General features: G+C 36.6%; 1 protein-coding gene across 19 annotated transcripts in view; it reads right to left on the bottom strand.

Annotated features, from left to right (window-relative positions):
- Nucleotides 1–1167: 1167 nt before the first annotated feature.
- The window catches only part of heph (polypyrimidine tract-binding protein 1 heph), a 202561-nt gene continuing 186609 nt past the window's right edge, over nucleotides 1168–17119 (bottom strand). For 13 of the 19 annotated variants that reach the window (XM_068380160.1, XM_068380156.1, XM_068380154.1 and 10 more), the window contains 12 exons: nucleotides 16409–16460; nucleotides 15271–15329; nucleotides 14853–15018; nucleotides 13169–13261; nucleotides 11275–11337; nucleotides 10663–10793; nucleotides 8742–8775; nucleotides 6981–7073; nucleotides 6617–6789; nucleotides 6303–6424; nucleotides 5209–5272; nucleotides 1168–5035 (listed from right to left, as the gene is read on the bottom strand). In XM_068380160.1, coding sequence (XP_068236261.1) covers nucleotides 4967–5035; nucleotides 5209–5272; nucleotides 6303–6424; nucleotides 6617–6789; nucleotides 6981–7073; nucleotides 8742–8775; nucleotides 10663–10793; nucleotides 11275–11337; nucleotides 13169–13261; nucleotides 14853–15018; nucleotides 15271–15329; nucleotides 16409–16460 — 1119 coding nt within the window. In that variant the 3' untranslated portion in view covers nucleotides 1168–4966. Of the gene's footprint in view, nucleotides 5036–5208; nucleotides 5273–6302; nucleotides 6425–6616; nucleotides 6790–6980; nucleotides 7074–8741; nucleotides 8776–10662; nucleotides 10794–11274; nucleotides 11338–13168; nucleotides 13262–14852; nucleotides 15019–15270; nucleotides 15330–16408; nucleotides 16461–17119 lie in introns of those variants that run through there. The other 6 variants (XM_068380148.1, XM_068380150.1, XM_068380149.1 and 3 more) reach the window with 6 other exon arrangements.

Raw genomic sequence — 17119 nt, 5'->3', positions numbered from 1 at the left:
AGGTATCACATTGTGAGGATTCAAGTGTTGATCTAAGAGATTCATGATGGATGTAGTTATCTCAGAAAAACAGATGGGCACTGCAGAAGTGTTTGAAGAAAGGGTGGAAAAAAGAACAAGAATCAGAGTAGATATGTAGGCTTTATGTGGTCAACCAAGCACCTCTACAATGAAATACAAATACAGCTGAATAGTAGTAGTATAGTAGTAGTAGTAGAATGGAACAGTGATATGACTAACACACCTAGTAGTACACAAGAGTGGTACATTACAAACACATTTAAGAGAAATGTATGCAGGATCAAGTAATAGTAGTAGATACAGTTGGCACAGGAGGCAGGATAGTGGCAAGTGTTCTAGAGACACGCTGGGTAACACTAGGGAACTAACACAAAATAAAATAAAGAAAACCCTTGGCTTCACTGGCTAAATAACTATGGCCACAGTCAGGCACAAGGGATTTAAAGGAAAATAATTCACAAAATAAACCTGTAATTGTATCACTAAGAAAAATTAAATGAAATATACAAAGAATAATTGAAAACATTCTCAAGGCATCATCAGTGGGGCATATAAACCAAACCAGTATTTCAGGTCAGTCCAACTAACCATGACACTTGAGAACAAAAAAATTCAAATGCTAGAACAAAAATTGGGATTAAGAATCAGGTTAGTGACCTATCATGACCCAAAATGACCTAGGATTAATAGCAAGAGAAGAGAGAAGAGAGCAAGAATTTTGAGGGACTCATTTAAAGTATCCAGTAGCTCTTAAAATATTTAGATACAGTAGTAGTGAAAGTAAAGAGGAAACAAGACATCCTTTAACAAATCCAATATTCATAAAAAATAAAGCTAAAAGTTTAAGCTGAACAGCGATTAAGAAAGGGACAGAAAAATTCAGCAGTTACCTTGAGGGTAAGAGAGAGAGAATACAGCGTAGCAGTAGAGTAATAGTAAAGCATTAGTGTTAATCCTGACTTACAAAATAGCTTCTATTCTAAACACTCAATATTGGGTCAACCATAAATAGTGCACATATCTGAAGAGACCTAACCCATGGATAGTGTTTGGCTCCAAACAGAATACCATTGCACAGTGACCTCGCAGCGGAGGGTGAGCCTTCATGCCCTCCTTACCGAAAGGACATAATTAATATGCAACACGATCGAAATACATATTTATTACAAAATGATAATGTTAAACACAGTACCTGGCTCTTGCTCAGATCCATCCACATTAAGACAAATATACTGTCTGTGGCCTAGTGCCACAAACAAGTTCCTTTTAGAGCTAGAATGTCACAAGTTTCATATCATCCTTGAATAAAATGAATAGATGCAAACACTCATCTTCCACATACAATAAAAACAATTAGTTTAAAACAATGGGATTTTGGGGTTATTGTGGGCCTTTACCGAAAAATGAAGGTGCAATAGGAGAGTTGGTCTAGCACCTACCCTATAGCTGTGCCTACCCCTCCAGAAAAGTAAACCTGATCTGTCTTAGGCTATAAAAAAATATCTAAAATATAATAAAAATAAAATTGAAAATTGGTTTAACTGCTAAAATGAAAAAAGCAGTTTCAGTTAGGATGCTCAGTTATAGTAACTGCCCTGGCAGCCAGGAATTCAAGGAGAGGTGGGTGTGTGTCTAGTGAGCGAACAAGCACTGACAAGTTAAAAATCAAGATGCAAGCTGTTCAAGGCACAACTCAGCTGCTGTCTGTCTGGCGATGGTGACCCCTCCTTAGTTTTTTGCCTGCCAAAGTTTCATCGTTTGAAACTATATATTTGCAGTAAGTGTTGTATATGTGGGGGTAGCACCAGGTAATGCCCCCACTGCCTTATCCTGTATATGAAACGACTAATAACCACTGAGAAATTTAAATATTCTTAAAAAGTCTTTGAAATTCATCAATTAGAATTTGTGCATGAAAAAAAAATACTTCCTTAAAACAAACAGCTATTGGGCAAAACCTGGCAAGCACATCTGAATGGTATTTACGGTAGATACATATGCAAGAAGTATACAAGTCGGTTACATTGAAGCAGTGGGAAGAGAAAATGACACACTTCTAAGAAATATTACAATATAGAAGAGTAATGTAAGGTACTTTGTTCCCTTCAAATACAAGTACAGTCTGAGGCACAAGACTTTTTTAGGCCTTTTCTCAAGTGTTTCATGGAACATTTGAAGCTTAGCAAAATTTCTGATTGATCAGCTACCAGGTTGTATTATATAGTGCATGTGCAGCAGGCAAGCTGAAGTCCTTCAGTAATAAAAATAGATTAAAAAAAGGGGTTACCGGCCTTCACTACTATGTTGGTAATACGAAAGAGCCAACCCCAGGTACAATGCCGCCTCAAAGAGAAAATGGATTAGCATTAATCAGTCAGAGACCCTTAAGATTAACTTGAGAAAGAGACCATCAGCTAAATGGATTTCTAAAATAGAGAAAAAGGATGATGACTTTCTTTTCATCTCGACATACACGTGATTTAAATAAGAAATACAATTCTACACATGTAGATGTAAAAATAGTTGCTTGACTGCACCCATGGAAGTTGGAGTAGGTAGACTTGGTATTAAACAAGGGAGGCAGCAGCAGCAGGTCTAAGCAAAGTACAGGGGAGGGGAGAGGGTTTACATTTTTCCTCACATGCTATTACCACATCAGTGATGAATATATGTCCAAACTGACCAATGACCGACATGTGCCACACTGTGAATATCACATAGAAAGGCACCACAGTTGTACAAAAATAGTCTCTGAAACTGATATGTGCAAATTACTGTAAGTGTTTACTAGCCTTCCCAGTGTGGTCCAATTTTATCAATGAATTAAGTGCTATTCTGCGATCTTGGGGAGCACAACTTCACCACAGCACAATACTAAAACAAATAAAATATTGGTATATATATGTATATATATTTCTATATATATACTTCAAAAAACTATTTTATACTACAAATTGGCAATCAAGTGCCCAAATAGACTGTTCAGTAACGCACTTCAAAGGCCAACGAAAGTTTAGACCTGTACCACACTAGATGCCTATTATTTTTTTTTTTTATTCTTCTGGGATTGTCTTGTCGCAAGTTTCAGACAGATGGGACACTAGTGGTGGGTTGTCAGGGGGGCAGGGCTACTTCCAGCTCAACTATATCCCTGTGTGAATACTGAAATGGATATACACTGTACTGTATTGAATTCAAGGGGATTATTTCCCCAAAAAATAAGGAGACAAAAAAAGTCTACTGAAATGTACATGTGCCTTAAGTAAGGGGGCAGATCTTCCCTCACCTAAAATAATGAAGAGTAATAGGGGAGAAAACTTTTTGACTAGCCAGCAATGGTTGAAATGCTGTGGTAAAAACAGTACTGCCTTGCCCTCCAACAACCAGCTGTTTGAGATACTGCCAACTTCCTGGGTGCATGGCTCAACCTTTGTGCTTCTTTCCATTTTTTTTTTGTTTCATTTTATCTTTTTTTTATTGATAAATAACAAATAATACTTTTGTATATCATTAATCAAAGCTAATCAAATTTCCTATGAGCTACATACACTGAACAACAATATAAAGAATGCCACAACATGGATGGGCGAGCCCACCCACAAACTGGCCAGGTGGCAGAGAGGGGTGGAGGAAGGGCCCGCTCAGGTACAGTCTCGCTGCCCCCTAACAAACGCTCATCATAAGCAATCATTTTTATCTTTTTGTATAGTTTTGGCGACTATGTCCACCCACCATGGAAATGCTGGCATCATTGTATGTTGATATACATTGATCCCAAGAATACCTAACATTAAAATATTGTTAAACATGGGTGAACACCTGCTGGAGGTAACCTAATAAGCAGCCTACACCTAGCCCCGTCAGCCCACGGCTACGGCTGTAGTCTCCCGCGGTTACCCTCTTGTTCAACCTAGGCTGCTTAATCCAAACATTGCTCAAGGTAAACGAGGACAATATTAATTGGTATAAAGCTGTTTCAAGTAACTGCATGAGTTAAGTTCTGGGCGCAACAACCACACCCCCTGTCTGCCTACCATACAAACATTGGAATCATCGAGCATAAAGTGACTTTAGATGGAATGATCTGAGAAAATTCTTAAGACGGAAGAGGTTGATCAAGAAAAGGAGCTATCAGTTTACACTTTGGAGACGTCAAAAATGCAAAAATATATGCTTTTAATAACACTGACATATTGTGATAAATTACCAGTTCTATATTTCCTCCATTTCCCCAAAAATATGAATTGTGAGAATTTCATTGGCTACTTTATGAATTTAGCACATCTCTTCTCTTGTATTTTCATTCATGTATACTTACACATCTAGCTCTAAACATTTATCACTTGCAAACACTTAAAATAAAAGAGCTACCTGTATTAAAAGAATCTGCTGTGGCTCATGCTTGCTGAGGTTTCAACACTTAATTCCGGGGTAATCTCAGAGAGCATGAGAAACTTACTGTACCAGAGGTTTCCTTAAATTTTTCTTCTTCTTTCACCCACAACTGGGGTGAACACACCCCTAATACTGTTTAACCTTCACCTTACACAGAAAAGACATCAAGGCTATTTTGCCAATTTACTTTCACGAAAGTACATTATATGGATATGTTACCCAAATACCCAACTTTTTTGGGTATAAAAAATAAATAAAAATTTTCTTCTTAAAGTCTTAAACAATTTTTGTGTGGATTCAGCTCTTCTCTCACTTTTTTAATATCTCTAGGTCCTGCCTCCTTTAAGTGTAACATTTGGTTAAGCTAGGTATTACTATTTAAAATGCCATGCCCTAAATTAAGAAAAGTCAGTTTCAACTATAACTGACAATTGGGATCATCTTCCTTTGGATCCATATTTTTCCTATACCCAGGTATACAAATGTTCCCGGAATATGGAGCCTCTACAGGTAATCTGATCCCTGGCCCATTCAATTCTACATGGGTTGTCTAGATGGTACTCTTGCTGAAACTCACTCGTAGGTGGGATGAATCGCTCAGTTGGAAGTTGTGCATTTTCTGGGGAAAACAAAATTGAGCTATAGTCTTACAAAACATCAAATCTTTTAAATAAAATTAAAGTGGAAGGAATCCAACATTTAGGATATATAAAGTATGTTGACTACATATTTATCTAATTTTTAAAAATATAACTATAACATGATGTATTTGTATATATGAAGGATACTTACAACTAGGGCAGAAATAGCTTCTTCGACTGATCCCAGCTGAATTAAAGCCATTTTTCTGTCCTTACTGTAATAAAAACAAAACAAGGTCTGTCATGAGATATGAAAGAAATGGATAGATTATTGATAATCAATATTAACCAAATTAGTAATTGCCAACACATTTCTAAATTCTTCAGAGAATGCATAAGGAACTTGAATTCAAAGATGTGACAAAAAAGAAGGATATTCCTTTAATAATATTTCACTTTCTGGCAATAGGAAACCAAATTATTTTAATAAGTACTTGAAGACTAGATATAAACGACAAAGAACCAAATAAAAAAAAAAATTAACTCAATATAAACACACAAAGTATATTTCTTTATTTGCCTGCCATTCACCTTGTACTTTTCCAGAAACTCGGTTTATAGACTTTATTCCGAAAATAAGTATCATTTTCTTTCAATTCAATAGATACACGAAGTAAAATTCCATTTATTTCTAAGATTGATTGATTGACTTTAAGTTCTCTGGCATCCTGATATCGAAGTTATTTCCAAGAACCTCCCCTTATGTATACCGAATGAAAAAATCTAAATCTGAACACTTAACGTACATTACATACTGCTTGGCAACGCTACTCTGTTGACCAACCTCTATGTCAATTTAATATACAAAAAAGAAAAATAATAGATAAATACCACTCATACAAAATGATGGTATACAATTCCATTGAATCCTGAAAAGGGCTTTTAATGCCCTCGAGGTTCAAAGCAAACCTGAATTTACTGACATATGTAGCAACCCATTTCTCACTAAACTCTGCTTACCTGAACTTTACATATGTGCTATGCACTTTTATCGAGACTCTGAAGCAGAAGCAATATCAAGATCAACTACACCCTTTTACTTTTTACTTTTATATAATTTCTGCAAGTATAGCAGTATTGGAAAGTCACAACTAAATGCACCGCAGAAAGAAAACGGCTGCAAATGCATTGATAAAATGCCGGCCTGCTTTCCTCCATTGAATGTTAAGACCCCAGGTGTATAAAAAGAGATAAGAAAAATATATATATGTGTAAAAGCAACTTAAAATAAAAATAATAACTTACGGGAAGAACTTGAAAGCCTTCACTTCACACCCAGCTAAACTGAAGGCATCCTTTATCTGCTCTTCTTCTACAGTGGGTGGGATATTGGACAGATGCAAAGTAGCACTTGGAGGATAAATATTCTGTCAAATAAGAAATTATATTTAGATAAGTCATAAAAGCCACCTATTTCAAATATTAGGAAATGTAAAAAAATTCTTGCATTTTGCAGGTAACACAGCTGCAAGACTAAAAAATTTATAAAAGGACAAAGACAAAGGAAATCACCACCACATTTGATGCATATCTAATGAACCATAAATCTTCAAACCAACCTGATAATTCTTGGAGCCAGGTTTCTTGAATCGATGAAGAGGAGAGTTGCTGTAATCCTTGGTAAGACCAGCATCTGGCTGTCCTTCTTTGGGTAACTGCACTGTCTGATGTTTACTCAAAGTAACACGAATTTGCTTACCCCAAGCTTTCATCTTGTCCAAGTGTGAAATAGCTATAAAAAAATGGAGAACAATGAGCTTTTTCTTTTGAGCACTGGCTATAACATGAGAAATCATCAATGTAATGTTTAATACCATTATTGTTCATGATAAAATAACCTTGATTAATCCAGTCAACTCAATACATCAAATTACAACCAACCAGTTACAACTAGGTAAATAAAAAAAAAAAAAGTAATCATACCTAGCTGGGTCTGATGAGGTTCAGACATTTGTATCAGGGCATTATCCTTCTTGTTGAATAAAATCTTGACGCGTTGTACATCGCCATACACTCCTGCAAGTATAGCAGTATTGGAAAGTCACAACTAAATGCACCGCAGAAAGAAAACTGCTGCAAATGCATTGATGAAATGCCGGCCTGGTTTCCTCCATTGAATGTTAAGACCCCAGAGGTGTATAAAAAGAGCTAAGAAAAATATATGTATGTGTATATATATAATATACCCTGCAAAAGACCTAGCTTAAAATCACAATCTCGTGGATTAACCACGTACCTCTATTTCAAGTTTCATGTTTTCCAATTCTAAACACTGCACCATTGCGAGAGAGAGAGAGAGAGAGAGAGAGAGAGAGAGAGAGAGAGAGAGAGAGAGAGAGAGAGAGAGAGAGAGAGAGATATTCCTGGGATCGACTGGCAACATTTCAGGAAGTGTCAAAGTTATAATAATTCAAGAAATAAAACTTTCTTGGACGATGAAAAAACTTAAGGCAGCTAATACTTGACCATAAACCACAGTGCACTTTTATCATTAGATCCGAATGAAGTAAAAATTAATGTTCAATGTTCCTTCAGCCCTGATAAAGTTTTCTAGCAACCTCTAAACTTGATGACTTGTTTCTAACTGCTTAAATATCTAATATTTCATATTTGACTTGAATCTACAAAAAATTTCAATAATTATCAAATTTCAAAATTAAAAACTGACCTAATTAGGTTTTGTTAAAGGTTCTGAAGAAAAGTACAATATCTAGCATAAAACCCCATACACATGGTAGGTACTTTACATTTAAGTTGACACTGACCTGGCATGGAAGGTGTTTTCACAAACTAGTTTGCAGGTTTGAACGCAAGTTTGTACTGTATATAGATTCTTGGTAGCATTAAGAAATTAAACAGAAGGAAATATGTATATAAAAGAGAAATCTATTAGATTGGCACAAAAGAGCACAAAACTCTGAAACTACAACAGTATATACTGAATACCATAATAATCGAGGGTTACAGGATATGCAAGGTATACCAACTACAATCTGTTCCCATCACAGAACTCTTACTACAACAGTTGATAACTTTAGACACATCCTTTTCCCAGTGTTGCAATGGAGCAGCTGTCTATTTTGGAAAAAATAAAATTACATAAGGGTCAACTTACGCTGGTTTCCAGTTCTAATATTTAACAGTTTCTATGGCTTTATGTTAATTGTACCCAGATACCCAATAAGATTAGACAACAAACCCAATGGAGCAGTCAGGCAGCATAAAACATTAAAAACTACTATATACATAAATGAATGAAGTTCAGGTTATTAGTAGCAATATTTATCCACACTGTGACTTGGGAATAGAGAAGAAAATGAAAACAAGCCTGTATAAACACAAATGCTACTGAAGATCAAATTAGTGACAGAGCATATCATTTTCAAGGTCTCAGGGAAGGATACATATTTACAGTTTTCACACTGCATGCATTATAAAGAAAATTGGAAAATTAATAAAAAATAAACTCAGCTGATAACTGTATATGTATTATTATTTAAGCAATTACCTTATAAAATGAAAGTAAACAAGATTTATACTTTGAGGATGAAAATACATATATGTAGTAGTTTTAGCAGGTAATTTATTTTGTATAATAGACTGGATTCTATGATCTATGCTATAAAAAACTAACAAGTGTACAACACACAAGGGTGCTGCACGTGCAATGACTGAGTGACGTACCGAAGAGGGTAAAGAGAGCGTCAGGCGTGACCATCTACAGTAGAGGAGAGTCGCGAAGGAGAGGCCAGTCCAGCAAGAAAGATGGAGTCCAGGGGGCACCACAGCAAGAGAACATAAAACACATCACGTTAGACACGACCCTCGGGTTCTGGCCACTGGTTGTGGGCTATGTAGGGAGGGGAGGGAGGAGAGGAGGCAAACTGCTGCCACTGCTGGCTTGGTGCTAGCGATTTTTGCACCACTTACATCATCACTGTCGCCAACACATCACACATACACGCTTTCTTATGACCATTCCACCCCGATGAAACTTGGGTCACAAACAATCATTCTAAAGTTAGGACTAAACTAAACTAAAAACCATGACAAACTCCAATTGACACTAGGTATGGTATGCAAAAACATTTGACTGAACTAGGGCTGTGTGTATCATAGTGTTGGCAGCATATGTGAGGAGGATGTGTGTAGCGCACCCACAGACCAGCAGGGACCACTCCCTGGTATCAAGATACAATTCTTGGTGTAGAGATATTAAGGGGACTAGGAGGTCTTTTTTTTTTTTTTTTTTTTTGAGTACTTTGCTAACCAGGCTTAAATGTTTAGGCAATTTAATGTCGGGGCATCTTGATCCAGAGAATGAAAAAAATCAATAAAAAAAAAATAAAAAATAAAATAAAATCCTGGGTAATGCATAACTTAAAAAGTTGATCATTTTAAGCAACTTAGAAGAGCCAACTTTCCTCATTACAACATAAGCAAGTATTAGAAGTCAGAAGCAGGATTATAATCATTATACATATACCAGGATTCTCATTATCAGTTAAATAAACAAGTTGCATATAGCTTAATATATTATGTAAGCTGAGGGGGGAGGGAGTTGTTTACATGAGAATTTTTATCATGATATATAGTGTCTCCTAAAGGAATTAAAACATAAATGCTGGGTGGAATAATGCTTTACAATTCACTTGATACAGAAATGAATGGGTATGCCACTTTGTACAAAACCAAGGAGATAGCTAGTAATGAAGATGACTGAGTGGCTAGTTACACGGCTATGGTGACTATATATATATATATATATATATATATATATATATATATATATATATATATATATATATATATATATATATATATATATATATATATATATTAGTCTCAGCAGACATGGCCTTCCACTAAGGGCAAGTAGAGTGACCACTGGGGCAGACCCATGCTTGAATCACTGAGACGAGTGTGCTAGCATTTCGAATTAACAGGATAAAGAGCTGCCACATGCTTGCAAATGCTAGAGAATCTTTTGGAGCAAACTGGGTTCAAGAGGTTCAAACTATGTAAGACTCCAGTGCAGCACTCTCGAGAACTGCTTTAGTATCCAAGCAGAGGTCATGCAACTGTCAGATATCAACAGAGATGGATACAGAGGGAGGCCTGCATTGCTGGTTAGCAATACACAGGAAATTGGACTATACAAGGCAATATACAGGCTGTGATTATTGGTGGGAATTTTGCACTTAGATTAAAGAAAAGGAAAAAAAAAATTCACATTATGCTTGGTAAAGTGCTCCCCACCTCCCAAGTATCCAGTCATCTGAAGCGGCACTCACAGAGTGATTCTTACAATTTATGAAACAATGAGCAAGAGCTTTGCCCAATTTCATTGCATCACGAAAATCAAATAAAAAAATGAAGCCTAAGAACTACAAAAAATCATTAGTGAACTATTCTAAAGTGTCCAAATTAAAATTCTGTCAAATCTTGAATTCTGCATATACAGTACAGTAATGTAGTTACAAAACTGATGAAAAATGCTGTATGTGAAGTGTCAAGAAAATAATATGCACAACTGACAAAGCTATAAGGCATAGTAACTAAGATAGTTTTTATTTCTCCCTCGTTAGACACGTTCAGTACTGACCTCCTCATTTAGGTTGGATACTAGCAGCACACAATTGGCGGCTGGCTGACCGGGCAGACGAAGACCTGCAGCACCAAGAGCAGCAGCGGTTGGTGTCACTCCAGCTAATGGCATACCTGTGAACTGCATGCCTGCAACACATCAACAATTTATTATCAATGCATGCGAGTTTCCACAACTTACATGTTGTTTACACATAACTCACGTGATTTAGCATTCTTTAGACTAGGTAATAGCTGATATCTTCAAAGAAATAAATAAAAAAGGAATAAGAGTAAAAAAACAGGGGGATAATTCCAATCCTTATGATGAAAATTAATTTACTTAAAAGAAACATTACAATTGTATTGCAAAAAATTTAATTATTTAAATTTTTCCAATAATTAGCTGGTGCAGAGAAACTATGGGCAAAAGGAAGGATAGAAAAACCCGGATCAAATCCTGTAGAGAAAAAGTGGTAGAATTCTTTAGGATAAAAAATTAAGAGAAACTCTAAAAGGCGAAGGAATGAATAAATGAAAAGGTAAAACAAATATTTGGCATCATTGGAAGATCCCGGTTTTTCACCCTATGTCAAAGCATAGCTAGTGGGTGCCTTCACATTTAACCTACCTGACGGTGTAGCGTTCTCGCCAGTACGGTTCATGTTCAGATTAGGAGCTGAAAGAGAAGAAACTGAAACAGAGATAGTACACAGTGAGAGCCCAAGTCAGGTCAGGTCAGTTTAGGACATGCTAACACAGGAACAGCTGGCTATCATGTTGGTGAGTGATGGTAATGATGATGATAATGATAGGTGGTGGTGATGACAAGGGCTCAGCATTAGAAACAGTACAGCAGCAGTCCGAGGTGAGAAACCAAAATCATATAGTAACCGTGATGGCTAAACAACTGCTGAACAGTAGTGTCAGCGGCAGAAAGCCAACTAGACGATGACAAATGGGATTAGGACCCCCAAGACAGATCCAGGATTAGCCTGATGCTAACAAACAAGATACTTGGTCAGGATGGAATGAATCGTGGGTATCTAATAAGACTATAATAAGGAATGAGAGGTAGGAAAATTAAAAAAGCATAAAGTGGGGTAGGGAGTAGAGAGACGGTTGAAGAAATACTGCGCTGAACAGATCTTCCTTCAATGTTTATGTACATGAAAACTATCTCTTTACTAAGAATAAAAAAAATTGAATAAGAATAGGATAAGGAAGCAAGGACAAGTTTCTTTTTAACAAGACTACAGGAGGACAAAGGTTTTTTTTTGGAAAATTAAAGGTTGGGAAACTTAAAGGCGAGTATGAGAGAGAAATACCCTTCCATCAGACCCCTGGTAGTACTGAATCATCATTCAAATAATGCACGTGGCTTCTCATTTAAAGATCTGTGAAATAAGACAAGTATATCATGACTAAGCTATCAAAACTCTTATGTAAAAAGAAAAACAAAAATAGCAAAATGTTTTATCAGGGCTTTTTAGGCTTAATTTCACTGGAATTATAACACTATATATATATGAATATATACTGTATAAATAAATTTAACCAATGATTTTTTTTTTTTTACATCCACTAATAAGGCTACTGCATAAGACACCTAATAAGGGACTTTATAAATCTACAAATGACCTGCAATCATTATAAGAATATTAAAACCAAAAATATGAAATTAATTTCAATTTCTGAGGTACATTGACTAGGAAATTATGCTGTGCCTTACCAAATAAATATATACTGAAGTGCTGACACTGGCTTTAATGTACCCGTCATTTGGAAGAAAATTCAATTATTATTCGGGGAATGATCAAGCCATTTTCCCCAATTTAATTGGGATTTCAGGTCAAATCTACAGCTAAGCAGCACCTTTTCTTTTTTATATTTTTTTTTTTGAAAATGGGACACTCAAATTTAAGAGCAAGATAATGAATTAAAGCCAGCTTCAAATGTTAACATCTTTTTAACACACAACAATCCTCTGCTAAAGTAAAGCCAAGAAGTTATGACATGCATTGCTGTATAGTAATTATTCTCCTTTATCTTCTGCCCAAAATAAACTGTATTAAAAATGGCTCACAGGAATAACTTTGTCTGACATTATGAAAATTATCTAACATCCAAGAGCTTGACAATCAAGAAAAAAAAAATAAAAAAATAAAAATTAACAACTATGTCTTGGCCTTACAACATTATCATTAGTAATCAACAAAAAGCATATGGTACCATCCACCACAACCACTGTTATTTCTCTTTCACTTCAATCCCTTTGGCTAAGAGCTTGCTCCCAAACTGACTGCATTCTTAAGGAGAATGGACCAATACCAGAGAACTAATCTTTAAAGTCCTTAACTATCATGTGCAGAAACTTCAATGACGCTTCTGAACAAGAGGTTAGGATGGCATCTAAGCTCTTTGCATCATAAGTAGGGGGATCAAGCCAATAGCACTCAAAAGGACAGGAGCTGCAAGAGAGAGATGGTGGAAGTGGCAGCAGTGTTAATCGTGCAGTACCATACCTCCTCCCACAGGTGAGGGCCCATAGGCAGCGGTTAGCGGCGACGAGAGTCCATGCATTGCAGCAAACGGGGAGGCTAGCACACCGGGGGCACCTACAATATTGATAGCACACCCTGAGGCTGGGTCCACGAGCCCCCACCACACACTCCCTCCGGCCAGGTTAAGCAGTGTACTTCAGCGTCTTCTCACGAGACATACCATCAAGCAATTGAGTTGACCAAATTGTCACATGTGAAAGGGGCTACAACGATAGGTTCAGCACAAAAAATCAATGTCATGGGTGAGTTTTACAATGCAACATTACCAATCATTGTAAGCCCTATACACATATATTACCTCAATTTTCTTGGTACAATGTATGTCTAGTGACAGACCCTGACAAATACTGCTATACCCATCAAGACCCTTAACTAACACAACAAGAGCGCACAACTAGTGAACATGCCCACATACACCCACCTGATTCTATATTGAAAAATAAGCTTGTACACCCTCTGTGAATTCTACAAGGGGGAGGTCTACATTTGGATTAGTGCAAATAGAAGCCTGTAACTGATAAGCTTTTGTGGAACCCAAAATAAACTACAACTGGTCATTAGATAAAAGCATAGCTTCCAACCTTACTTAAGCTGTGGGTCTAGTATGGGGGCAAATGTGTGCCAGTGTGTTAGACAATAGAGGTCACGTGCACTCGGGCCATGTGTGGCAGGGGTGCTGCTACGTACGGACATGGGGTTTCCCTCACGTTCCACAAAACTTAATAAAAACCAGCAGAAACTTATTAATTCTATGATAAGAAGGGGGATTCCAAAATCGTCCCAAATTCTATGAAAACCATTAAGAGAAAATTGATCTAGGGGTGGTTTTTGTTAAGTTTTGAGGATGCTGTGGGAAACCAATGGGTCACCCTTCAAAATGGCATTTTCTCTCTCATCTTTCCAGGGATGAAATTCTGGGATTACAAAGGGACTGTTTTGGAAAGGTATTTGGGGGCATACAAACTTAAGAAAAAAAAATATATATACAACTAACCCCTGGCATGGCAATAAAATAACCGTTATCAAAAACTGATGCATACAAAAAGTTCATATATAGATATACTGTATATAATTTTACTTGTCCTGATCAGTCTTGTTTGGTTTTTGTCACTGTAAGTTACTATGTATGTGAAAACTAAATAAATCTGGTACATAAAAAATCAACAAAACAACAGGAAACGTCCAAGCGGACAGAGGAATGGAGGAAAGTTGGTAAGCAGTATGGAGAAGAGAAGAGGGGGACAGGCTGGTGAAGTCTGGGGAAGAGGAGTCCAGAAGAGAGCAGATGGGTCCACCATAAAACCAGTCCCACAGCCACACTCGAGGCCCCCCCTTTTGAAAATTTGGTTTTCAAGCAAAATTTACCCCAAAAATTATCAGCGACACTATTTTGACTATACAGTCATAGGATCATAACATGTACGTGTGGTGAAGGTATACTGGTACCAACCACATGTACAATAGTGTACAATTAAAACTACTTTTCACCCATAGGTATAAATAAGAGTGTGATTGTGGGCTGGGACTGAGGGTGGGCAGATGGGCCACTTTGCATGCAGGGTGGCCCGCGTGGGAAGCAGCCCACATTGCGTGCAGGGAGTGGCCCGCTGGCCAACCACACTGCTGGGCAGGCCACGCCACTTACCACCAATGGCCAAGGCAGAGTCCAATGTAGGGTCGCCAGTGGGCAGGTTGGGGTTGGTGTAATCCCTTGATTTATCATTGTTGTACTTGACATTAAGATTGCTCAACTTGCTATACTCAATACGAAGAGTGCAGCAAGCATTGTAGATGTTCTGCCCATCAAGTGTCTGTAAAACAAAATTTTAAATAACTTACAAAAAAGCAAAGTTGCCAGATCTTGCATTCAAAATAAATATAATCCTTCAACTTTACAAGCCCATTTTGTCCTGTGATGTAAGCTTCAATAGCCTAAGGTTCCTTTGGTGATGCAACAATGAATGAAAAACAGTATGCCTTAAAATGCAACGCATTTACATGCTTTCACTAATACAAGGTAAATCAATTTGGGAATTTCAACAATTTGAACTCAGAAAACTCACCATTTTGGCAGCCTGAGCAGTGACTACATCAGGGTACTGGATCAATGCCTGGAATGTGTCTGTAGGAAAGAAAAGAAAAATCATTCACTATCTCTAATAGGCATGGCTCTACAGTTATTTTGAAATCAGTTTTAAATGGATTCTCAAGAAATATTACTGTGCTATATAATGTATATAAACTACACAAATCAATCAATTTGTTTGCATATGATACTTGCTGTTGCCTACTATTACCAAAGCCTTTGGAGGATTTTACTGGTTTATTTACCTTATCCTACCAACGGATCCACCAAAAAACCCAAGCATCTCTTCTGGTCCCCAAACTTGGATTATAGTGCATTTAAAACCATGAGGCACATTACAAAAATAGAAACTTTCATGATACAGTATTCACGATATACAATTAAAATCTAGGCGATACCAGCTAGATTAATATCTAAATTATTAAATACACATGAATAAGGTCACTAAACCTCACGAATGACACTAATAATGAGCAAATGGTCTAATTTTGAATAATGCAACAGCATGAGAAAATGTGCGTACCCACTAGGAGAGCTAAAATAAAAAATGGACGTACGTGACTTAGGATGCCAAGCTCTTTATAAACAAAAGGTCAAAAATAGACCCAATCTAAACACCAAAGCCATCTTGTAGGTGAAATTCCATAACTAACACTACCTCTCCCTACCAATCACAGTTTAACCTAAAACTAGGGCTGAGAAAGTTACAATAGTCTATTATCCATGATATGAATTATAATTTTCAATCTTTTCAATAAAGTTTAGATCAATTTGCTATGGTGTTACAATTTCATATAAATAGGGGATGTCACTAAATCTAACCCTACAAATTTGTGATCTATTTTTTAGAAGCAATAATACCTCCACCCTGTAATTTGAATGCCCCTGCTACAAATATACATGAAAAAATGCCTGTAAAATTGTTCTAAGGCACACCAATACCTAAAAATAGAATAAGACAAAGAAAATTTATTTCTAAATTGGAGGCCCCACGAGTCATCCTAATGATACTGGCTATCAATATTACATTCAAATATACTGTACCCACACTACAACGAAATTCAATGATGATTATATACATATAACTTGTCAAGATTATCTTTTCATCTACTTACTGTTCTTTGTGAAGGTGACAATTTTGAGCACTTTCCCAACACGAGAGAAAATCTGAAAAATAAAGAGAATATTAAGGAGTGCTTGAATAAATAAAAAGCCAAATGCCAAATAGTAATTATGTAGTCAACATCAATCTCAGCCATGTAATCAAGAATGTTTACATTTGATTTCTTTTACATGCAGTGTTGAAACAAAATTTCAGATTACCAAATAGTATTAGAAAAAAATGGCATAGAATAAAATTGATAGTAAGAATGTATTGGTACATCTCCAGCCAATTTCTTATCATGGCCAAACACCCGCTTCATTTCACAATGACTTTGACAGCTACTTCCCCTGCCACTTGCTCTCCTAAATACCAACAAGATAATGTCAAATGTATGCATGTCAATACAGTCATAATAACCGCAGTTGATAAACTTTAATATATAGGCAACATGAACAGTAAGGAACACAAGGGGCTTCTCGTGATAAGAGAACAGTGACTATTAGGCCAATTCATCAGGCATTTGGAACAGTATGATTTGCTCATTAACACCTTCCGTAAATAATCATAACGATATGGTGTCATACAGTAATGAACTTTCCGAACTTTACTGGGCCCTTTTTCTGGTCCTATACTGCAGGGGATATCTATTCTCTAAAGGACTTAGTCAATTTATCGCATTTATTCCAAGGCATTCAATATTTCACAGCCATATAGCTCGTTA

The sequence above is a fragment of the Palaemon carinicauda genome, chromosome 9, assembly GCF_036898095.1.
Source record: "Palaemon carinicauda isolate YSFRI2023 chromosome 9, ASM3689809v2, whole genome shotgun sequence".
Taxonomy (NCBI): Eukaryota; Metazoa; Arthropoda; class Malacostraca; order Decapoda; family Palaemonidae; genus Palaemon; species Palaemon carinicauda.
This window is presented reverse-complemented; position numbering and strand designations above follow the sequence as displayed.